The sequence below is a fragment of the Rattus rattus genome, chromosome 3 (assembly GCF_011064425.1).
Source record: "Rattus rattus isolate New Zealand chromosome 3, Rrattus_CSIRO_v1, whole genome shotgun sequence".
Taxonomy (NCBI): Eukaryota; Metazoa; Chordata; class Mammalia; order Rodentia; family Muridae; genus Rattus; species Rattus rattus.
The window spans coordinates 61,013,437-61,038,500 of NC_046156.1; the positions used below are offsets into that span (position 1 = coordinate 61,013,437).

Below are 25,064 nucleotides of genomic sequence, written 5' to 3' on the forward strand. Positions count from 1 at the left end.
GTAGCGTTCCATTTCATGTTAGCCAGTTAATGAGAGCCGCAGTTTTACCTCAGCTGTTCTTTATGTCCCTTTCACTCACGAATCCTTAAAACACCAGGTTGAAACAAATTAATTTTTCCTTTCCTTAGGTATCACGCTTGGAATATTGAAGTTTAATTACTTCCTGGTTCATGGTTCTGAGAACCTAATTATAACTCCTTTTCCGGATTGTCTCATCCTTACATAGCAATGAGCTCAAAACCAGCCTAAGTTGAACGAACATGGGAGGTTTCCTGAGACTACTGGAAATTGTTAGGCCTGACACACTGGAGGGCGTGTATTTATGTCTGACATTGAAAAGAAATCAAGTGCAACACACAGCTACTCTTATTGATAACGTAGGTGGCTCTGAAAAGAGCCTTTGTTGGGATGAACCAGAGATAGCTTAGGCGCGCTCCCCGCGGATGCGACGGGCCAACTGGATGTCCTTGGGCATGATGGTGACGCGCTTGGCGTGGATGGCGCACAGGTTGGTGTCCTCGAAAAGACCCACCAGGTAGGCCTCGCTCGCCTCCTGCAGCGCCATGACCGCCGAGCTCTGGAAGCGCAGGTCCGTCTTGAAGTCCTGCGCGATCTCGCGCACCAGGCGCTGGAACGGCAGCTTGCGGATCAGCAGCTCGGTCGACTTCTGGTAGCGCCGGATCTCCCGCAGCGCCACGGTGCCGGGCCGGTAGCGGTGCGGCTTCTTCACGCCGCCCGTGGCCGGGGCGCTCTTGCGGGCGGCCTTGGTGGCCAGCTGCTTGCGCGGGGCCTTGCCGCCGGTGGACTTGCGGGCGGTCTGCTTCGTACGGGCCATGTTTTTTGCGACTTCTGCTTGCAGCCGCCTAGTGGCCTTACTTATAGACTTATCTTCGTCTTGATTGGGCCAGAAAACAAGAGTTTCTGGATTTGCAGTCTGATTGGATAGAATACGATCCTATTTGCTGGGTTTCAAGATGGTTACACTATCCCTTCTCTCATGCGTTTCCTTCTTCCTGTATTTATGAACCACGGAGGGTTTTGAAAAGATGGTGCCTTTCACTTGATGTAACTTTCCTAAAAGCGGTGTATAAAGTGTTTCTCTCCCTGTGTGCTCTTCTCCGTTTCTTTGGAAACAAGTTTGCCCCTTTCATGTACTGCGATTCACTTTGTAGCAAGTCACCAGATACTGCAACTCTTGGCATTCATTTAAGGTCAAGCATTGTACCCAGAGGTTTGAACGCTTTGTACCACGGCTGAGGAATGACAAAGCAGTGTATAGTGAAAGAAAACAAAAGTAAATTTATGTTTTACCTGTATCGGAACCCTACCAAAGCCGGGCGACATTTACTGCACACTGACCATTGTTATGTATGGGTGCTCCCGCCTTAGGTCTGGAGTGCAGTTCCTTCCATCGCCACGCACTCCCACACAATAAATAAAGGCCAATTTAGTCCTGTAGGTGAAATGTTTATATATCAAAGAAGGATAAGACTAGAAGTATTAATGCCGCCTTTTCAGTGGAGAACAGTTACCAAATAGTTAAACCTGTCATCTAGGTGACAAGTCAAAATAACTTTCAAAGCAAAAGAGTATTTATTTCATTATTCAAGACAGGATTTCTGGATGCAGCCTTGGGTTCCTGGAACTCCATCTGAAGACTAGGCTGGCCTTGAACTCACAGAAAACTGCCTGTTTCTGCCTCCTGAGTGCTGGGACTAAAGGTGTGTGCCACTACTGCCTGGTTTAATATATAGCTTTTAATAGCGTGCTTGATTTTTTTTTTTTTTTTTTTTGGAGCTGGGGACCAACCCAGGGCCTTAAGCTTTGCTAGGCAAGCGCTCTACCACTGAGCTAAATCCCCAACCCCTGATTTTTTTTTTTTTTAAAGCATGCTATATCAACCTTTTAAAAACTCAAACCCAAAAGTAAAAATAGGCTCAAGATATTTAACACTTTCCTGATGGTGACAGAATGAATTTTCTTTATGCTGAAATCCAAGTAAAATGAAATTGATTTTAAGGAGATTCCAAAATACTAAACACACTTAGAAGTTCAGTAGTTTAGTTAATTTCTTTAAGAATCCTTCAGGAGGGGGTTGGGAATTTAGCTCAGTGGTAGAGTGCTTGCCTAGGAAGCACAAGGCCCTGGGTTCGGTCCCCAGCTCTGAAAAAAAGAAAAAAAGAAAAAGAAAAAGAAAAAGAAAAAAAAAAAAGAATCCTTCAGGAGGGCAAAAGCAACCTCCAAAATGTGGCCCAGAAGCATCACTGATGTGAATGGTTGCTTCTTCCTGTGGTCATTTCCTAACAACGTTTTAAGCATAGCCAGCAATGCTCCCTATAAAAGTAGTTCTAGGGTGAGATGGATCAGTCTGTAAATCCTTGAAACAGAAACATCTTTATATTGTACAATCAAACCATCCGGTGCTTCTCAAACTTCCCTGCTGAACTTTTCCATCAGAAGGGGACCTGCCCTGTGAGAGCTGGATGGTGCCCACCCAAGTGTCCTGTTTCCTGGTAAGGTTTTCTTTGTAGACATGGGAGCATGATGCATGGGGTGCTGATCTAAATCAGAAAGAGATTCTCAAACCTCAGACTCTAATCCTTGATTTGAGATTCTGATTTCTGCCCTCATCAGTGTTTAGGTAATAGTAAGTGAAAGATTCCAGAAAAGAAGAGGCAGGAGTTTTATTTTACATTGTATGGCCTATCTTCTCATGCCTTCTCACCCAGGACATAAGCCATCCCCTTGTCCAGCATATCCTTGCTACACACGAATTGTTTACTTTGTATCAGCCTCCATTATCAGAACATCTGTCAGGGCAGCCAGGGCTTATGTTCAGGTAATCTTGATCTTATGCAATGAGGATCTTATGCAAAGTGCAAACAAATTTCACTAAGATGATCATCATTGCTCAGTTTTACTGTCATTGTTTTGATCTTTTTTATTGAGACAAATTTATAAGTTAAACTTTACCATCCATATCTACACATATACTAAAGGAAACATAGTGCTGTATATGTGTATGTAATGTGCAGTATTATCTGTGTGCTTAGCCATTGGCTGAGAGTAAGAGAAAGCTGTTGTATTCAAATATAGAGTCCAAGAGTTGTGGGGTTTATTTTCACAGACAATAAGAAAGTTGAGAGTCTTCTTGTCTAGCTTCTAAAATTATGCCTGTAAGAGATTTGTACTTTTCAGAAATGAGGGTGCCTTTGTAAACATGAATTCTAAGGCATGAAATTAGAAATCGAGAAGTAAACTTTCAAGGTTATCAGTGTCCCTTCCAAAAGAGATAATCCTTGCTGCCCAGGCAAACTTAATCTGTACTCCTTCCCTGGCACATTGATTTAAATGGCAATTCAGCCACTTAGTTCAGCTGTGCTTCCATTGGATGGAAATCAGTACAACTATCTTCCTACTGGTCAGTCACTGTTCCTGCCTATACATGACAACTTAGTATAATTAATATAATATTTTACTGGAATGTTCTTTAATATAAAAGTATATTACAATATTTCAGAGCTACATAAAATGTTTAACTCTCATGAGGTCTGCAGAAATGTTATCAGTTATATATTTTAAGGGGCTTTTAAAAATTGAAGGTTTTTTTGTTTTGTTTGTTTTTGTGTTTTGGTTTTTTTTTTTTTTTGCTTTAACTTACATGTTTCTTAGTTGGAGCTGAGTCGTTGTACAAGAAAAGATAGGTCAGAACAGTTGTTTCCTTCTAAATATGTGTGTTGAACACAGACATGGGAATTCTCAAAAAGTGAGTAATTCAAAGTGGGTGGTTAGAATTTGGGGTCCATATACCTAAAGTACATAGGAAAGAGAAAGGAAGAAGGGACAGTTTTGGAAAAGTCAAATGACTTTTTGGGAGAATAAATAGCCCTTAGAACAGATGAGGACAGGACAGTCCTAAGACACTGTCTGCCTAGGAATGAATGGTCTCAGGTCTCATCTCTGAAAAGGGAACAATGTTACTGTTTCCCACCCCCACCTCTGAGATTTTCTGCAAACAGAATAAAATGTTGCTTTCTTTTGTAGGTTCCACTCTTAGACAAAGAAGGGATTTCAGGATCTCAACCCTTCAGCTCAAAATGATTCTCATGTCCAAAGTGGGTGCATGTTCTTGATTCCCTTCAACTGAAAAGATGGGAGACGCTGTGTCTGCCTAGGGCCCTGGTACCAAAGCCCCGTCAGCAGCCTGGACATGCGGTTGTTTTATGTAGCAATGAAAGAGTCAAACGCAGGAACTGAACGCAGAAACTGTCTACCCATAAACAATTATTAAGCTTCTATTGCACTTCACCTTACAAAGAAAGAAGACACAGAAATCACATCCCATAAGGGACATACATAGTTGAGAGTGTGGAGAAGTCCAAAAGAAAAAAAAAAACCAAAACAACAACAACAACAACAACAACAACAACAACAAAACAGAGATGTGAAGCAACACAACTTCCAGGAGTTGCCTCGGAAATCAGAAAACAGCAGATGGAGGGGCTTTGTAAATTCTAGGGGGTTGGTTTGGGCATGTAGACATGTCTATGCTGTGGCCCACAAACGGGATCTGTCCGTCAAGAGACTTGCCCAACTGTCCAGGTCATTGGAATTGGGGGTGGGGAGCGGGGGCAGAGGGTCTGAGCCCCCAGCCTAACGTGACTTAAAACCTCATACTTCTATCTACAAGTCTGGAGCCAGAAAATCTGAGTAGAAAAAAAAAATCAAGGATTCATAAGCACGTATAAATGTTAGGACAAAGGAACAGGCCAAAGAAGGCATGTAGGATCACTTTAAATACAAACCCCAACCAACCCACCACAGTTCTTTCTGATGCAGAATGTTTTCTCAAGATTCTTTCAAGGATGGCCCTGGGAACGACGGCCATACTAGTAGAACAGACTCTAGTTCATTTGCCAGGGCGTCACTGTATGAAACAGACACGCACTTGAAAAAGCGAGTTTTAGCCTAGTAGGGACAGTTTGAGATTGCTGAAAACAAAGGGTGGACCTCAAAGGATTCATCGAAACAGGCGTAGCAGCTCTCCCGGGCTCCTCTGCTAGTCAGTGGACCTTTGGGTAGAGGTGCGTGGAAACCGACTGACCTCGGTGAGAAAGCTCGGCGGCATCCTCGCATGAGTTTTCCTAGGAACTAGTTTCTGCTTGATCTGGATACTGTATCTCTATCAACGAAACAAGTGACTGTACTCAGAAACTTTCCCTTCCACGCACATTCCTGGGTCCGCTGCTTTCGATTATGTCACGCTGGTTACTGGAACTTCTTTTGCTGCGGTTTTTTCCTAACAGGAGCTCGGGGCCCTTCGGCGCAGCGTTCTCCCCTCTCATCTCTAAATTTCTTTCTCCACTCTTTTGTCCTTTTAGCGTCAGGGCTTTCCAAAGACTGGCACCTCTAAGTTTTACTTGGGAATCTGAATTCTCTGAGGGACTACGGCGCCATAATTTAAGAAAATTGAAAATAAAAAATAAAGGCATGAAACTAAGGAACCGGTAGAGGGCAGAGAAGAGAAAAGAAAGACAGGAAGATGACGCAACATCCAGAACAAAAAAAATTTAGAAAAGTTCCCGCCCGCGCGCTTTCGGTTTTCAATCAGGTCCGATCCTCTCCTATATCTGTGGCAGGTCACCTCCGCTGCTTCATTCGGTGGTGCTTCAGGCTGAGCTAACCATGTCTGGCAGAGGAAAGGGTGGTAAGGGCTTGGGCAAGGGTGGCGCCAAGCGTCACCGCAAGGTCCTGCGGGATAACATCCAGGGGATCACCAAGCCCGCCATCCGCCGCCTAGCTCGGCGTGGCGGTGTCAAGCGCATCTCCGGCCTCATCTATGAGGAGACCCGTGGCGTACTGAAGGTGTTCCTGGAGAACGTGATCCGCGACGCAGTCACCTACACTGAGCACGCCAAGCGCAAGACCGTCACCGCCATGGATGTGGTGTACGCTCTCAAGCGCCAGGGCCGAACCCTGTACGGCTTCGGAGGCTAGACAGCGCCGCGGCTGTGTCACCCCCCCATCCATAACGGCCCTTTTTAGGGCCAACCACAGTCTCTGCAGGAGAGCTGACACTCTTGACTGGGGTCATACAAGCTTAACCATTGGTCTAGACTCTAGGTAAAGAAGCAAATTCAGAATGTGAATTGCTGTTTCCTCGCGAACTACCGCTACCAGAGGTTCGCTTTAGAGTCATCCATTTAGCTTCTTTGCCCAAAGCGGATAGCATCCAGGTATGGTCTGCTCACATGTGGGAATTTTAGTTCCTACTTATGGTGCGAGCTGGTTGTCAGTATAAGAAACCGGCTAAGGTTGGGTTCTTATTTTTTTTTTATTTGGAGGTCCTTCGGTTGGGATGACCTAGGTTCACACATCAAATGGCTATGTGGGTGTGGTCCGGTCTTTTCACTTATTGCAGGCCTTGGCCGGGTATTTGGTATTGTTTCTAGGGGCCACTCCCCGCTTTCTATCCATCCTCACCTGCCCAAAAGATTTCCTTGAGGCCTTGTTAGAAAGCAAGCTGCCGAGGTAGGCGTGGAGGTCACGTAGTCCTCAATGCCAAAAGGCAACAGAGATAGATAGGCAGGGCGTTGTCACCCTGCTGATTGGCTCAGACTGGAATAGTTAGGTGTGTGACCTCTTGCAGAATAAAGAGCTGGCAGTTGGAGCTGGGGCAGAAAGACAGGCAGGAGACAAGCAGGGGCAAGAACGGAGCAGGGAGGTAGAGACTCATGGTGGGGACACAGTGGCAAGAACTCGGTCGGGTTAAGTAGATGGGCCAGCTGAGGGACTGCCCCAGCAAACAGGCCAACAGCCATATAGTATCTAGATGTCTCCGGTGTCTGTACAATTAAACCCGGAGCAGGACTCCCCCAAAAGTCTTCGCATTATTCCTCAGTTTAGGCAAGGATCTAGGAACTAGTGGACTGGAATTGAAGCTCTGCAGGAACACAGTTGCATCGACATCTTAATGTCCTGAAACAGAAACAAGCTAGGTGGTGGTAGTTATAATCCCAGCAAGTTAGGGAGGAAACAAGGGATAGGGGCCTCAAGGGCCGCTTCTGCATGAATTTGGGGAAAGCCTGAACCACAAGACCTTGTCACAAAAACAGAACACTTAAACCCAAAAACAAAACAAAACAAATCATGTGGGTTGGAATGGTGGGTGAGCGTTTAAGAACACTGCTTTTGCAGAGGTCCTGAGTTCAATTCCCAGCAACCACATAGTGGCTCACAACCATCTGTAATAGGATTCAATGCCCTCTTGTGGTGTGTCTGAAGAGAGGGACAGTGTACTCATATACATAAAATAAATACAATCTTAAAAAAGAAGAAGAATGTATAGTTAAAACATGGCCAGAGAAGTGAGCGGAGGGAAACATAATGTAGTGGAAGAAAATCGTGAGAAGCCACTCAGGTATGTGCTACGGTGGGACCTGTTTAGAAAGAGACTTGCCAAAACACGTGTGCCATCGATCAGATGGTGCAGTTTAATTTTGATAAGGCAAAAGCAGAGTCTCAACGTGGCCAAGAACTCCGTAAGCCATTCTCTGTGCACCAGTATTCCCTGGCACGCTGATGTGGGTTGAGCATGGTTTTGGCTGTGGGCTTGTTTTTATTTTATTTTTGCCATTGCACATTAACCTTTTTACTCCGATGAAATAGCATGTATTCTCCACATTCAGTTACCTCCAATTCAAGAAGTTGGATTTTAGCGTCTATCACCTCAGGTGTACTGTAAGGACCATTGCAGGAATATAGCTGTGTCGGTCCACCTGTAATTGTTGTGTTTAAGAAAATACATTTTAGAAGCTATGGGCAATTGTAAGAAGCATAACGGAGGCCATGTTTAATGTGTTCTCTCCCAGTGGTTTTACAAGACCATATGAACCAATGAGGCCACTGGAAATTGTCTCTGGTAAAAGTCAAGCCTCAGAAGCTGGCGTCAGCCTTTGCCTATGAAGGAAGAGGGAGAACTGACTTAATAGAGAATAGTACAGTCCCTGTCGAGCCAAACAACAACATCTCGATTGGCTCGTGCAGCCAATGGGACCTTAATGGGGAAACTGGTGAAATGCAATGAGTTTCTCATATGGTACCAATGTTCATTTATTTCTGTTAAAGGCAATGTGTTACATCAGGAGAATCGCAGGGAATGGGAAAGAGGAACTCCTTTATTATCTTGATGACTTTTGGAGGCATAATTTTTTTTTGCAACCTAATTTTAATAAGGATTCAATCTCTCCTCTAGCCCACCACCTAGCAGAAAAGCAGTGGAAGAAAAAAGTTATTAGGATAAGGAAGAAATGGACCTATTTAGCAATAGTTCTTTGGGGGCAGCTTGATTTTCTTGGGCAGCAATTCAGTCCCAGAGCAACCACCACACAGGATTAGAACAGCTGCAGAGCAGTCCTCCATGCAGGCAGGCAGACACCAGGCACAAACCAGCAGCTACAGTCTTTGCAGCAGGCAGATACCAGGCAGCTGGCGTTCAGTCCTGAGGAAGTTGCCAGGCTCCACAACCAGCCTGAGGTGAAGCTGCAGAAGCAGCAAGCTGTTGCAGGAACCTCTCGAGCAGTTCTTGGGCGAGTTTCTCTCAGTGCCGGAGTCATCACACGTTGAGCTCAACAGCGCTGTGTAAGGCGAACCAAGGCACGTGTGTCTTTGGTGAAGAACAGTGAGATGGAGCAGAGCAAACCAAGGCTCAGTGCTTGTCTCTCACTGTCTGTGGAGTCACATTTATACTCCTTCATCCAGCGTCCTTTCATGTGTCTGCTATAACCAAACATCCTTTCACCTGTGTCTGCCTCATGAAAACAGTCTTTCATGTGTTTGCGTTAGCAAGACGTCCTTTCACCTTTGTGCTCCAGCAAACCATTGTTTCGCATAACTATCAAAAAACCAGGGGTTGGGGATTTAGCTCAGTGGTAGAGCGCTTGCCTAGCAAGCGCAAGGCCCTGGGTTCGGTCCCCAGCTTCGAAAAAAAGAAAAAAAAAAAAAGAAAGAAAAGAAAAAAACCAGAAGTCTCCAACTGTTTTTCATTTTTTTATTCTTTGAAAATTTCAATACACACACACACAATGTATCTTGACCACTTCCCCTCAGACTGCCCCCCAATCTCCTCTGTCTCCCAACTTGATATCTTTTAGTCATTATTTCTTTTTTAGGTGTGGGGTGGGCAGTAGAAACCTCGAGTAAGCTCTGGTTAACCAGTGGTTTGGGGCAGATGATCAAGGGGCACTGGGTGTCTAGGCAGGTGGCTTACCTGGGCAGCTGGAACTTATGCCAGATGCCTGAGGGATGGCATAAGAAACAACCTTGTCTGGGTTTGGAGATGGAAGATTGCAGAGGAGCTTGGCGGCAAGTGAAAATGAGATCCCTGGAGAAGCCATGAGACTTTTGGGGTGATGTAAAAGTAACTTTTATTCTCCCGATTTAATTGTAGTCTCGGAGGCTCACTGCCTCTGCTGACCTAGACCTAGTCCTGGAAGCTTCTAGCCTCCGTACAATCTAATCTAGGCCTAGAATGTTTTCAGCCTCTGAGACCTGCTGCTGAATAAGCTCCCCCCTTCCTAGTTCTTTCTTTCTGGCTGGTCAATCAGCTGTTCTGGCTCCAACTCCTCTCCAAGCTGACTGATTCAATCTGGCTTCTCTTGGCTTCTCCTGAACTGCTCTGCTTGGTCTCATGCTAACTTTGGCAATCTGTTCCAATCCTCTGGCTCGTTCTGTCTTTACCTGTGTCTAGCTACTTCTCTTTCTGCACCCTGTCTCTCTACAATCCCAGAAAAACTGTGCCCTCTTTCTCTGCCCTACCCCTTAAGTAACTTCCCTTCCCTTTCCTCTCCTCTCAGCAGAACTGGGCCTATTCTATCCTGCCAAATCTTTCTCTCATTCACCACTCTGTCTGCCTCTCAATTAAACATCACTTTCAAACATGGGTGCTGCCTTCTACACACTAACTCTATCTTTATGGTTTGAGATTAAAGGTATGTATTAAGGATGTGTCCATATTCCAGCCAGAGGGATTAAAGGGCTGTGCTAAGAGCTGAGCTGCACCATAACACAATCTCAGGGTTCACAGTGTGATCAAATATCCTGCAACAGGGTAAGACAGAGGATACGTAACTTCTGAGAGGCTCAGAGACCCCAGATCACAGAGAAGCTGGAAAGTCTAAAAAGCACAGCTTGCCTGATGGGTGGGGAAGTGGAGCGGCTTTGGCATAGAAAGGATCTTGACCTATTTGGCAACTGGAGCAAGGGAGATCCTGGAGGATCCTCTCAGGCCTGGAGGGTAGGGTAGGAAAGAGCAAGTCCTGCAAGGCAGCTTGGGAAATGAGGTCTCAGAGGAGTGGTCCTGTGGGCTGGAAAGGAGTGGACTGACCTGATTGGCTCAGGATGAGAAGCTGTGAGGAGTTAAGGGGGGATGGGGGAAGTGAGGCTGCCTCTTAAACACAATTTTCAATTGAATTTGAGCGCAAGTTTTTGTTGTTGTTGTTTGTTTGTTTGTATTTTATCTTTGCATTCTGTTGAGGCCTTCCTGCCTTAGCATAGCTGTAGCCCCCCAGCTATTCATGTCGTTGCTGTAATACACCTGACAGTCACTGATACAGAGAAACAAGGACTCAGAGCAGGGCCATGCTGACCTCATACCCTGTCATGTTCTGTATGTTCTGACGTTTGTTAATCTTAAGAAATTCCACAACTATAAGCATCCTGAAAGACCCATCGAACTAAAGATCAATATGAACTTTTATGTCTAAAATGTCCTGAGTCGGGGCCAGCCACTGAGCAGCACATCCAACACCTGTGTATGAGCTCATTGTGGTTTTTAACCTTTAGAAGCTGACACAGAAAAATATTCATGGTCATGGTCTCAGCCCCCAAGTTCTGAGCTATGGCCTTGATATGATAGATCAGTGTTAGGGTGTGCATTCAATAAGCCACCCCTCTTTGGTTTGACTGACATAGGTGTCTGTGTCGTTTGTGGGGCAACTCCTGGACCCCAACACATTCTAGTTTTCATTTGTAAAACTTGGTGATATATGTAGGTCAGAGGGTAAATACTATGCTTTCTCTCCCAAAAATGAACTGTTATTTTATTGGTCTTTACTGTTGGTGGCTGTCAACAGCATTAAGTACTAGAGGGTGAAGTAGATTTAAACATGATGCTTAATGGACATGCTGTCAAAGGAAGGGATCAAGACCTGACCTTGACTTCTGGAAGCTCGCCATAGAATGGAGATGAAAAATAGATGGTATATACACATCTCACACACACACACACACACACACACACACACACACACACCACACATAAATACATACACATACACAATCACACACACAGACATACAGACATACATATACACATCACACATACACACATCACACACACACATGTACACCCACATAAACACATACACACACATATACACACAGATGCATACACATATCACACACAGACATATAGACACACATATACACATCACACATACACACATCACACACACAGATACATACACACACACATCACACATACATACATCACACACACATATACACATCACACATACACACACACACACACACACACACACACACATACACACTCTGGCTTGGCAGTCCAAGGTACCACGTACTGAATCTAGATAATTTTCTGAATCTCAAACTATAGAATGCAGTATGTTTTGGGGACTCGGGGGAAGCTGGGCAGAAGGAATGAGCGAGCTTGTGTCAGCCTTTGGGAAATCCAGAACGCCTGCCATCCTAGCTAGTTAGGTATTCGTTAACTGAGGAATAGGGACTGTGGGGAATGGCAAGAATAGCACTTGTGACCACTTGAGCTGAAAAAAAAATGCACTTTACACTCTCGCCAATGGCTTACAATTCTAGTTCATGCAATGCTGTAGCTCTCACCTGTAAGGCCTCGCAGAGAAATACATCTGATTCTCACTTCAGTGCTCTGAAACTCTGGGTTACAAAGGTTTAGAGAGAACTCGGCAAATAAAGGAAGCAGAGACCATTTCTGGGCTGAAGTCAGTGGTTCTGAAAGTCAGATTTTCCATCCATCAGCACAGGTCACCTGAGTCTCGCTGCAGACCAGTGGATTTGGAGAATCTGGGTGTATGGCCCAGCACTTTGTGGTTTAATGCCAAGCAGTCACACTTAACCACCATGGACCTGGGTGGCAAATGCTCTTGTTGTTATGGTGATGGTACCAGGCAGCACATCCTAGGCAATCATACCACAGCAAGTTCTCCATCACTAAATCAGGACCCCTACCCTAGTTTTCCTTTAAACGAAATAAGTTTCACCCTGCTTGCAATAAGATTCTATTTTGCTTTATTTGATGGAAAAGAACACAGGTCCACAGTCCTACAGTTAAGTAAAAAATATCAATGGGAAGAGACACAGTCGCTTTTATTTGTCAAGCATTTGAGGCAGACGTAGAGGACGTAGAAATTACAAAGGCAAAGGCTTGTTTTATTAAATCTTACTTTGTGCTTTTTATAGCACAGAACTGAATTTAATAATCAATGCGTATGTTTTCTTTTCTCCCTAAGTTTTTCCAATGTCCAGCCTTTACAGCATTATTACAGCTTTTGTTTTGTTTTGTTTGAGAGAGGGTCTCAGTATATATCCTGGGCTGGAACTCTGGATGCACCAGGCTGGCCTTGAACTCAGAGATCCACCTGGCACTGGCTCCGGAGTGCTGAGATGAAAGGCTGTGTACTACAGTACCTGGATGGTGACACCATGATAGATCTTTCCAGAGAGAGTCTTTCCGATGATCTCGATGGTGGCCTTTGCCCACACCCTGTCAGTCTCACTAGTGCTGTGCTATAGCATGACCTGATCATTTAGCTCTGCTGAGTCTGTGAAGATCAAATTTGAGAATACGCACTTCCCTGTGCACTAATGCATTTCTTTATCATCTCAGCCATCTGTAACAGGGAGGACCATAAAACCCCGTTGAGCCATCTGTTAACAGGGAAGAATGTAAGATGTAATCGCTTTTTTTCCCCCTTGGCTTGCTAGCAAAAATAGTTTTCTTTCATTTCCAACCCTGAATGTTCTTCAAGAAGGCAGACCCTAACTTCTCTCCTTTTCATCTCTAGAGTAGATTCAGAACATCTACTGGAAATGTGCACAAAGGATTGCGGGTCTATTCTACAGTTCTGCTTCTAATACAATGGCATTAGAGTGCTCACCTCCCCCAGTCACACACATTTCTGACTTTTCCCCCCTAGGCTCTCTCCCTGGCTGGCTGCAGCATCCTCATGAATGTCCAGGCCAGGCACGTTTGCGTCATCTTTCTCCTCCCACGAAACCCTCTACTTTATTGTTGCTCTTAACATATTTTTTTCTACTTGAGCCAAAGGATCAGAGCTGACATTTAAACAAACTGTGGCTAGTACACATTTGTGTGGATAACCAGAGAATTATTAGGAATAGTCACAAAAATTTAACAATGATTTATAGGTGCTGGTTTTGCTAGTTTTCTTGATTATTTCTGAATTGTTTGATTTCCTTACAATGTGCATGAATGAATTTTCTCCAGGGATAAGATGATTGATAGTCTGATGAGGGCAGCCATGGAAATATAGTTTTGTCAAGTTAAACTCCTTCATCTTTAGTTGTGGAGAGCTTTTGGGGCCCCTTGGCAGGAATTTGACATTGGGCCAGGACAAGGAAGTAAGCTCAGAAAGGAATCTGATTTTAGGTTAGAACAAAGAAGTAGGCTTCGGGCTAGGACAGGAAAGGAGGCCCAGATAGCATGGTCTTCCTGATAAGCCCCTAGAAAGAGTGATCTCAGGACTTTGTGTATCGCCTTGTTTGTCCCCTGACTATTTGTGTTTATTGTCTTGCTTGTTACCTTAACCTAGAACTGACCTATTTACTTGCATGTAATTAAAATGGTATAAAAGCAGATTGGGAAAAAATAAACCCGCCTTAGCCTCAGAACTGGCTGGGGTCATGCTACAAAGTTGTTTAATTGTCTTTTTTCTTTTTAATCCTCACTCCTGCTCCGGAGAACCTGTTGACTGACTAAGCTGGTTTGGTCATTTAGTGTTGCCGAAAGTGCCTTCCTTTCCAGTAGGAATACTTTAGAGAGCAAATACAATCTATGCAAAACCAAGGCTGAGGCCATGAAATTGCTGGGTGGTGGTGGCCCAGGCTTATAATCCCAGCACTTGGAGCCTGAGGTGGGTGGAACTCTGAATTTGAGACAGCCTGGTCTACACAGCAAGATCCAAGACAGCCAAGGCTACACAAAGAGAAAGCTCTTTTCTGGAGAAAGAAAGAAAGAGAGAGAAACCAAAAGTGAGGTTTATGGTCCGTTTTGGTTTTCCCTTTGGTTTCAGGGTAAATGTCTCTAGTTGCCCGTCACCAGATACTTCAGTGGCACAAATGTCCCCAAGGCCTGTCCTGGAGCTTTCACCGTGTCCTTCGCACAGCCTGAGCTCATCTGAAGCTAATCCTCCAGCCCTGAACAATTAAAGGCCATGGCTCAGAGTTGGTTTTGATCAGGTTACCTGTGCAGGCTGGCTTTATTTTACCTTGACACAGCTAGAGTCATCAGAAAGGAAATGCCTCTGTAAGATCAGGCTGTAGGCAAGCCTGTAAGGCATTTTCTTAATTAGTGATTGATGTGGGAGGGCCCAGCCCATTGTGGGTGATGCCATCTTTGGGCTGGTGGCCCTGGGTTCCCAACTTGCTTTTGACCCTGGCGGTTCGTCACAGTGATAGAACCTAAGTAACGCAGCCGGCTTTACTTCCTTTCCCTCAGCCCCTTCCGGGCAAGCTTCTGCATGCCTTCGAGTTATCAGTTAGTCACTGTGGCTGCTCCCCTTTCACTGCCAGACTCTCATCTGCTATTGTCCTGAAGCTTGAGGTTGGCCTCCTGCCTCAGAAGCTCCTGGGTCTCTTTCAATTGGCAGCTTGATTGTCTCATTTGTGTAAGCAACTAGTTTTTTCTCTTCTCTTTACACTTAGTTTCTAATCTCCCACCCATCCTTGTGCAAAGCAATTCTATGTTTAAAATATCTTCTTGTCCTAAATTATATTATTAAAATATGATTTTAAAATGTTGATCTCATTTTTTTTTTTTTTTTTTTTTGAGATAAGGTATTCCTGAATGGTTCAAGCTGGCCTTGAATTTGTAATCCTCTTGTCATAGTTTCCAGAGAACTGGAATTACAAGTGGGTTCCATCACACTTGGCCCAGAACTGTGTTTTTGAGGAAAGTTTGCTTTTGTTGTTGTGTTGTATTCTGAACATGGTATCCTCTACCTCCTTCCCACACCACATTCCTGAGTAAATGTGCATTTTAAAACTTCTTAGCCAATATGATAGTATTGGGGTGGGGGGGCTTTACAAGGTATCTTAGTTGGGTTCTGTTATAAATAAAACACCAAGACTGAAAGCAACTTGGGAAGGAGAGGGTTTATTTCATTTTGCAGCTTATAATCCATCATCCAGAAAGTCAGGGCAGGGACACCAATAGGGCGGCCACCTCCATCCTCCATCCCTGGCATCCCTAGACATGCTTCAACTTTGCAGACTTCAAGTGACATCATTACTGTTTTAACTTGCCTCTGTCTGATTTCTAGTTTTACCTTTTAAAAAGATTAAATATATTATTTCTGTCTGCGAGGATAGTGTGGGAGGGAGTCACAATAAGCAGAGGCCATGGGGAGTACTGCTTACTGGGTAGTCATTCCCCGAGGGCATTCTCAGCGGCATCCTTTCGTATACCAAGGGCAATCTGCCCAGCGATAGCATTACCTACAACTGGTTGGGCACTCCAAAGAAATCATTAAGAAAACACCCCTCAGACTTGCCTACAGACTGGTCTCATGGAGGCATCTTCTCGATTAAGATCCTGTCTTCCCAGATGACTATTGTGTCAAGTTGGCATAAAAGCTAGCCAGCACCAGAGACAATTAAGTCATGAGAGTGGAGCCCTTATCAGTGGGATTAGCGAGTCAACTGTTCACCCCTCACACCATATTGAGGACTTTTAAAAGCACCATCCATGACAAATGCCCTCGACAGACACAAATCTGCTTGCTCTTGCTCTTCTGAGCCTCTGCAACTGCCAACAACGCACTTCTGTTAATAAATTACCCAAGTCCAAAACATGTTACCACTGGGAATGTCCAAAACATGTTACCACTGTGAATATACAAAGCATGTTACCATTGTAGCCAAAATAGAAGGTAGTGTATCTATATTTTGTTGAGGTCCAGAAATTGCCCCACAAACCACACAAGCGCCAATCTCAGTCAGGCAGGGATGGTTTATTGAATATATGCCCCAGGACTGATCAATCAGGGCCACAGTCCAGATTCGAAAACTAAACCATGACCCCCGAGTTAAGGTCCTATAGTCTTTTTAAGCCTGATATTTACGACATTGTGCCAAGTTATTCCATCAATCAGGATTTGGGGATGGGGGATTTCCTTATGAAAATGTTGTTTATACGTATCTTCCCATTGGTTGGGGTATTCCACTGTGGTAGGGACTTGCCTTGTCTAATATTTATGTCTTGTCTACCAGGATGGGACTCATAACATTCATATCTTAACTTCCCCACCAGGATGTCAGTTACCCACACGGATGTTTCTTTCTGACAAGTAGGATGCCAGTCCCCAGGGAGGTCTTGGGAACTTAAACTTTACTCGACCACCATTCAAAATGGAAGTCTTTCTTATTCCAAATAGTTTCTTAAATTGGTGCAGGTATCTTCCTTATGTTTGGGTCTATGCCAGGGGGCAGCTTATACCATAAAGGCATATATACAAGTGCAAGAAGTGCTGTTGCGTGGTTGGTTCAGGTCCAAGCTTATTGTGAGTAACTAGACAAAGCAGTTCTACTGACTTCTATCATGGTTGGTTTCCAAGGGCACAGAACATAACAGAATATGTAATCAATCTTGGGATTAGAAAGTTTCCTAGTAACACCAGAAACATATGAGCAAGGTCCTTTACAATGGCAGGCTAACCAGGTAACAATTACCAAGTTACATTTTAAGTAGGCCTTAATATTTTTATATTTTTATGTTTATTTTTATGTTTTTTTCTCCTAGTGAGGAGTACCCACATTGTTTCCAGTGTCTCAGCACCTTTATCATGCCTTCTGATAAACTTGCATGAGAATTTCTTTTGAATAAATATCCAGGAACAGAATTTCTGAATCTATGTAAACTTGTCTTAAGAAGTGGCTGCCTTGCATGATGGCTGCCTTAGTTCTACATGCTGCTATGACAGCATCAAGCACCTCCATTCTCCATCCCTGGCATCCCTAGACATGATTCAACTTTGCAAACTTTAAGTGACATCCGTTACTGTTTTAACTTGCCTTTGCCTGATTTCTAGTTTTATCTTTTTTAAAGATTAAATATATTATGTCTGTGAGGGTGGTGTGGGAACTTCCTATGGAGGCCAGAAGAGGGTGTCAGGTCTCCTGGAACTGGAGTCACAGGTGCCTATGAGCCACTTGGTGTGGGTGTTGGGGACCCAACTCTGGTCCTCTTCAGGAGCACGTTTAACAGCTGAGGCATCGCTCAAGCCCCGTGACTGATTGTGTATGAGCATTTCTTCCTATGTTATAATTTGTATTTCTTTTTTGTAATCAACCTTCCATTCATTATTCTCTTATCCTATTGACAGAAGAAAACCAGTCCCAGTGAGCATTCAGAATTTGGCCTAAAAGCCCCCAGCACTGAGAGTTCATTTCTTATGGTCACCAGCTGCAATTTCTCCTTTTATCCTACTGAATGAAACAGTTTTTATATGAGTGGTGATTTTACAATGTTCCTGGTGATTTTCTCTGTTAATACTGAGACCATCAGTAACTTAAAATACATTTTATTTTCTCTCTCTTTCTCTGTGTACATGCTACATCCAGTGCAGGACTGGAGGTGAGAGGACAGCTTGCCGAAGTTGTTTTATTCATTCTACCACATGGGCTGAGGGATAGAAATCAGGTCACCAGGCTTGGCCGAGGTAACTTTAACCGCTATACCATTGTCGCCACATGTGAAACTCTTTAGTATTTAATGTAAAATGTAATTATAACTCTTGCAGGATTGTAACTTGTTAGCACATGATAACTTCCTCTTAGAAAATGAAAAGCAGTATCGTTTTAAAATGTCTTTTTCATGATATAGACTAGGATTGAGCACTTTGCACAGTTTGTTTCCCTTTTAGATCTATATAAATATATATCTGTATGAATATATATGAATACGCACACTAGGCAATGAAATGAATACTCTGCTGTAGTTTTAAGTCAGTCGAAATTGGTTATGGCTGATTCCAGGTTGCACTAAGATATACTGTAGGTCATGTAATATCTCATGAGTTGTTCTCTGAAACCATGAATCAATACAAAAGAAAAGCAAAACACGAGATCCAGGCTTCATTGGCACACACAGTTTCTGTACATGTTCAACAGGAACAGTCCTCCCCTGTCTAAAAACTGGCATTTTTCAAATTATCCACCAATTATTTTGTTATCATTGTTTTTCATAATCTAGTTATAATTAAGATTTACAATAATACTTGTGGCGGTTCTGTGAAACGAAGCAGGACCCACATTATTGTTAAGAATCCACACCGTGTTTAAGTCTCCATAGCTTCTAGAATAAGTCTCTCCTTGCTAAGCCTAATGTACTGCAAACCTTGTTTTTCAACCTCCCTTCAACTTGTAAGGTCATGTTTGCCTGCCCCTTTCTTTGCCTTGGTAAACTCCTGACCCTGAGATACCGGATTGCCCTTTGCCTTATGAAATTGTGTCTTCCCAGATACCTCGATGGCTCCCCTTCCACATGATGCATTTTTGAACTTATTTTATTGCCTCCTTTTTTTTTTTTTTTTTTTCCTCTTTTTTTCAGAGCTGGGGACCAAACCCAGGGCCTTGGGCTTGCTAGGCAAGTGCTCTACCACTGAGCTAAATCCCCAACCCCTATTGCCTCCTTTCTAATTGGCTAATTATCCCAGCAGCTGTTTTCTATCCAGTTATCAACCCCACAGGCAGCTGTGAACCCGGAATCCCCCCGCCCTTCTGTCCAGGTGCTAACAGCCAATTATCTCAACAGTTGTTTTCTATAAACCTTAGTCCTTCCCCATAAAAGGAACCCCCCAAAAGCCAATGAGGGGTTGTTCTCTGAACCCCCAATTTAGGGTGAGGCAGTCGTCTGGCCAGTCCCTTGTGAATAAAACTTACTTAATCAAACAGTCATGGAAATGCTTTTTTCTCAGGGTCTAAAAATGAGTCCTTGTCAATTTGACTGAACTTGGAATAACCTGGGAGACACACCTCCAAGATGTTTGTGAGGTTGTTTTTAGACAAACTTAAGTGAGAAGGGGAGGTAAGCAGTACCATCCAATGGACTGGGGTCCCAGACAGAATTTTTAAAAAAGTGAGCTGAGCACCAACAACTAGCTGTTTCTTCTTTTCTTTTCTTTTTTTTTTTTTTTTTTTTTTTTTTCGAGCTGGGGACCGAACTCAGGGCCTTGCGCTTGCTAGGCAAGCGCTTTAACACTGAGCCAAATCCCCAACCCTCAACTAGCTGTTTCTTGACTGTCGCCAAAATGTGATCAACCTCTCCCCACCCAGTCCACTGACATTGCCTCACAGTATCACCCGTCCCCCCTTTTTTTGAGACAGGGTCTGTGTTGCCCTGGCACTGTTTGAATTCACTATGTAATTCATGCTGGCCTCAAATTCAGAGACACCACCACAAACACTCCACCCCACCCCCGACGCAGTCTCCTGGGTGCTAGGATAAATAAAGGGTGTGCATCACCATGCCTGGCTTCCCTATCCCCTTTTAAACCAAAGTAACTCCATCTTCACTTGAACTGATTCCGATAGCTATTTCCCACAGCAATAAGAATGCTGATGTTATTGGTATTAGTGATACCCTAGTACCAAGGATGCAGTGAAACCACCATACCGGCTCACTCCTGGGGCAGAGAGGTTTATTAGGGACCAAACTGCAAGACTATCTCTTGTGGGGTGGGGTGGGGAGCAGAGAGAAGAGCAAAAAGGTGGCAAAACAAGAAGATTTTATATGACTGTCAGCAGGGTCAGTCTCTGAGCTGATGCAAACCGGATGGATTGGGAACTAGATGCTATTGCCTGAGGTAGCTGACCTTGGGGTGGATTAAGGGAGGTTCTTGCCAGATTAAGAGATTCTTAGCAAAGAGAAATCTGCTTTTAGGTCTGTTTACCTACTAACAATTCTGTTTAACTGGCCAAAGTTCTGATTAGGACACTGTCACCAGCACTGCCACTTTGGGGGGTCCACTCTGGACCGAACAGTTAAAGTTTTACACAGGTCGTGTAAATTGTAACTATCTCCATCCTTACAGCAAGGTATCTGGATACAATTCTATTCAGGTCAAAGAAAGGAGATCTCAGTCATTTTTTGTGGTCCCTTGCCCAGTTAAGAGTCTGGAGGTGGGTCCTGCTTCTCCATGAGCCTCCTATCCCAATTCACAGCAATGAGGATCTTACTCCCTTCTCCACCTTCCCTCCTCTCTGCCACTCTCAAAGAAATCCACATCCACATCCCAAAGAAATATCTCTTCAGGACTGAATCCTTTGAGATACAAAAAGAGGGGCCTTTCTTTTTGCCATCAGCCCTCGGGAGCTCAGGAGGTGAGGGGTATCCCTTGCTGAATTCTCTTCATAGTTATTAGTACCCGAAGCAAGCTAAAGTCAGAGGTGAGGTGACTCTGTAGCAGAGAGCCCCTTGGGCTTCTCAGACATTGCTTCTCAGCAATTTTCTGCTCCCTTGATTTGTGACCTGCGTCAAGGACCTCAGAAATTCTTGCCAGAATTCCAGTACAGAGCCACTCTTGCTCTGTATGTTCGAAGATTCCAAGAGATCTCGCTCTTTGAACCCAACAGCACATTCTAAAGCAAAGATGGACGAGGAAATCAGGTGCATCAGTAAACATTCCCTGCCCATTGTGGTGTTTCAGGAACTGCTTGGATGTTAATGCTATGAAGAATATTGCTGGCCCCCTGCTGAGGGTGGGTAGATAGTGCAGGAGAGGACCCAAAGGGGAAAGGGAAAACTTCAAGATGAATCTTGAGGCATGAGGGATTCTGGAAATTTGCAAAAGGGTTCTGCATGGAATGTGAAGACTTCACTTCCAGGTGCTGTATGCTGCAATCTGTTCAGCAGAGAGAATATCTAAATCCAGGAAGCCATGGAAAACCCCAAAGATGAGCTGTGTGTTCAATTTCTATCGGATTAAAGAATTGCTGTGGCTGAAATGATGGCTCAGAAAAGAGCATCTTTGTTGAGCCTAGAGTTCAATTCCCACTACTCACATGGCATTCCCAACTCCAGTCCCAGGGAATCCGAGACACACACACACACACACACACACACACACACACACACACACACACACACACACAGTACATCACCCTAGTTAACTAAACTGAACCCACCTCATAGTAGATAAGATTAAGTGCTAAAATTTAAATCCTGTTTTATCATCGTGGGCATGAGGAACTCCCAAGACAAAATAGCAAAACCTTTGAAGGTTACCGTGAACGCCTAATTGTCCCAAGAGCAGATGAATTAACACATGTAAGCAGTGGAGCATATTAGACTGCAAAGAGCAAAGTGGTCTTGCTTGCCAACAGGCTTCTGTGACACTTGGGCTCCTGCAACTTTACTAGGAAGGTGCTCATGATTAAAGTTCCACTACACAGTAACTCAAAAGGGAGAAGAGGAAACTAAATAAAGGGAAACAGCTCTTTCCGGGAAGGTGTGGTGGCTCTGAAAAGAGCCTTTGTGGGGGACAGGGAGGAGGTAGAGAGCTCAAGCGCGCTCCCCGCGGATGCGACGGGCCAGCTGGATGTCCTTGGGCATGATGGTGACGCGCTTGGCGTGGATGGCGCACAGGTTGGTGTCCTCGAAAAGACCCACCAGGTAGGCCTCGCTCGCCTCCTGCAGCGCCATGACGGCCGAGCTCTGGAAGCGCAGGTCCGTCTTGAAGTCCTGCGCGATCTCGCGCACCAGGCGCTGGAACGGCAGCTTGCGGATCAGCAGCTCCGTCGACTTCTGGTAGCGCCGGATCTCCCGCAGCGCCACGGTGCCCGGCCGGTAGCGGTGCGGCTTCTTCACGCCGCCCGTGGCCGGGGCGCTCTTGCGGGCGGCCTTGGTGGCCAGCTGCTTGCGCGGGGCCTTGCCGCCGGTGGACTTGCGGGCGGTCTGCTTCGTACGGGCCATGGCGGAGACAGAAGTCACCAAGACGAGGAGCACACGGGGACTAGACCCAGGTCGCAGCCGACCGTCTTTATAGGACCAGTCTTCCCCCCCCCACGGCGGGGCGGAGACAGCGACTTGAAACTCCCGCGCTGTCCTGTCATTGGCCGGGGCGTCACCCGTCCCGCCTCGCCCATTGGCTAGGACCCGCCACGCCCCCTCCCCGCCCGCCCCCTTGTCCAGCCCCACGGCTGGCTGCTCGCCAACGTTCTGCGAGGGTGGAGCCCGGTCTGGTAGCTGCCCTTAGAGGGCGGGTCCCAGCACTGCCCGAGGGAGGCTCGCGCGACCCCGCTCGCCGTCCAAAGGCCCAGGGCAGAACTCAGCTAATGTTATGGTTCCCAGGCCCAGCCCCAGCCCCAGCCCCAGCCCGGTACCCAGGTCCCCATGATCCCTAGAGCTGGCCGCGCCCTATCCTCGAGGGACACGTCCTAGACTTGGCCCGAAGAACGAGGCGGGGAGAGGGGCGGCTGACTACGACTTATGTCGGAACTGGCCTGAGACCTAGTCGAGTTCCGGTCCTGGGAAGGGAGAGGCCTTCGGTCAGGAAGAGTAGGCTGGTGGCGGGGTGCTGAGTGAGCGACACAGTGGAGGGGGTCGGGCGTAGTAGCAGGGTTATAGACGGCGCTAAGTGCTTGGGACAGTCGGTGAGATCGCTGCCTCCACTCCGCCGAGGAAGGGTACCAAAGAACAGCAACAGGCACTACCAGAGGGACCCAGGGGAAGAGCAGGGGACACATTCTTACTGTTGGGGCAGGGCCGGGAAAGGCCAAGAGACGGGTTACCGTGACACAACTCTTTATCTGATTCTGTGGGTGGCTCTGAAAAGAGCCGTTTTTAAGAGTTCTCTGGGGCGGGGAGGGTTCGTGGAGACGCCGGCCGGTGCCAGCAGCCGCCTCACTTGCCCTTCGCCTTATGGTGGCTCTCCGTCTTCTTGGGCAGCAGCACGGCCTGGATGTTGGGCAGGACGCCGCCCTGTGCAATCGTCACTTTGCCCAGCAGCTTGTTGAGTTCCTCGTCGTTGCGGATGGCCAGCTGCAGGTGGCGCGGGATGATGCGGGTCTTCTTGTTGTCGCGGGCCGCGTTGCCCGCCAGCTCCAGGATCTCGGCGGTCAGGTACTCCAGCACCGCCGCCATGTACACCGGCGCGCCGGCGCCCACGCGCTCCGCGTAGTTGCCCTTGCGCAGCAGCCGGTGCACGCGACCCACTGGGAACTGCAGCCCGGCGCGGGACGACCGCGACTTGGCCTTGGCGCGGGCCTTGCCTCCTTGCTTGCCACGGCCGGACATCTCGAGAGCGCAAACAGACGGACGGTCACAACCAGGAAACTGTGCGCCAACGCCGACGCCTCACCCTTTTATAGACAGACACCCGATTGTCCGCCCGACGCTCTCATTGGCCCACACGCGTCCTGACGCCGCGGCCAATAGGAGCGCAGAGACAGAATCCTCTCATTTACATAAGCCCGGCTCCCTGGCCCCAGCGTCGCCTTGGAACGCGCGAATCACGACGCGCGTGCTCGGCGGCCTCATTTGCGTGCGGCCGTTGTTGCGACACTCAGCGGGTCGCCCGGCCTGCTCGCGCTCTCTGCTGGTCAGGAAGCTGGCGAAATGTGCCTTGCCTCCAAGAAGGCTTGAGTTAAGAACCTCCTTGTGTATGAGGTTTTCCTTTTAGAAATACTGGAAACTTCGTTTTTGATACCTAGGAAGTAACGAGTAATTCCGATATCCTCTTTTTCCTTCTACTTGAAACAGTGTAAAACCTACTTGTTACATTTTAAACGTTTACCCGTAGGAGCCTCACTTAAATTCGTTACATTTAAATGTTACTGCAACAAAATTTCTCAATCCATCCACACCTGGGAGTGCTTGAAAAGACCAGATACAGTTTGCGGGGAATTTACTCAAATTGCTTTTTTTTTTTTAAACTTAGATTTGTATACAGTAATCGAAATAAGAAACTGCTGCTGCTCTTGTCGATTTGACCTATGATAGCTACTCAGAAGCTCTGTTTAGGAGCCTTCCACGATGTTTGGGTGTAGACTGCCAGTATTTTAGCATCTCATCAGTCATAACCGGAGAAATACATCCAGCATTTTTTAATCTCTGAAATGTGTGATAGGCTTTGTGAGCGATTCTAATGTGTGGCATTAAGAATCACAGTTTAGACAGAGTGGGAGTTTAGCACTAGAAACAGGTATATTGTTACATAGTAGCATTGTCACATTGTTCTTGTATTTTACATTGTAACATATTGTGGAGATAGAATTCTAAATCTTGTGCAGGAATAGGTAACCACCAGGATTTTGGGTTGAATCTGGGTAGGCAGTGTTATTAGAATGGAGCACAGAGAAGCAATTTAAGGTCAGAAGACAAAGGTAGGGGAAGCATTCTGATTAAATTTAATAGTTTGATGTTCATGTTCATGTGTGGAATCACAAATTTGAGAGATGGATCAAGAGTTCAGCAAAGACTACACGATCCTGCATTTATGGACTGACTGAAAGCAGAACACAGAAATGATATTGTATCATCCTAAAGTATGCTATTGATCCTCATGTATTTGTCTTGAAATATAATTTGGTATGTCTTATTCCTCTAAAGAATGTTATAGCATTGACTTTTCTAATTCTATTTCTGTATTAGTACTTCATGTCTCAGGAAGCACTTTCCTCTCCAAGGCGCACACACTAAGGGTTGACCTTACTGATTTTAAAATTATTCCAGTCCCCTTCAGACATCTGTATCAATCTTACCATTTCAA

The 25,064-nt window shown here is 45.6% G+C and overlaps 3 protein-coding genes across 3 annotated transcripts; 1 reads left to right on the forward strand and 2 right to left on the reverse strand.

Moving 5' to 3' along the window:
* Positions 1 to 332: 332 nt before the first annotated feature.
* On the reverse strand, positions 333 to 22,447 carry LOC116895793 (histone H3-like centromeric protein CSE4). The gene is made up of 2 exons (XM_032896936.1): positions 21,863 to 22,447; positions 333 to 955 (listed from the first exon to the last, which is right to left on the reverse strand). Exons 1-2 carry the CDS (start codon positions 22,265 to 22,267, stop codon positions 425 to 427), a joined length of 936 nt encoding a protein of 311 aa, XP_032752827.1. The 5' UTR covers positions 22,268 to 22,447; the 3' UTR covers positions 333 to 424.
* On the forward strand, positions 5,663 to 6,104 carry LOC116896518 (histone H4). The gene has a single exon (XM_032897700.1). The coding sequence runs from the start codon at positions 5,686 to 5,688 to the stop codon at positions 5,995 to 5,997; it is 312 nt and encodes a 103-aa protein (XP_032753591.1). The 5' UTR covers positions 5,663 to 5,685; the 3' UTR covers positions 5,998 to 6,104.
* Positions 22,448 to 23,163: 716 nt separating the features above from the next.
* LOC116896513 (histone H2A type 2-A) lies at positions 23,164 to 23,642 on the reverse strand. The gene has a single exon (XM_032897694.1). The coding sequence runs from the start codon at positions 23,588 to 23,590 to the stop codon at positions 23,198 to 23,200; it is 393 nt and encodes a 130-aa protein (XP_032753585.1). The 5' UTR covers positions 23,591 to 23,642; the 3' UTR covers positions 23,164 to 23,197.
* Between the last annotated feature and the right edge of the window lie 1,422 nt (positions 23,643 to 25,064).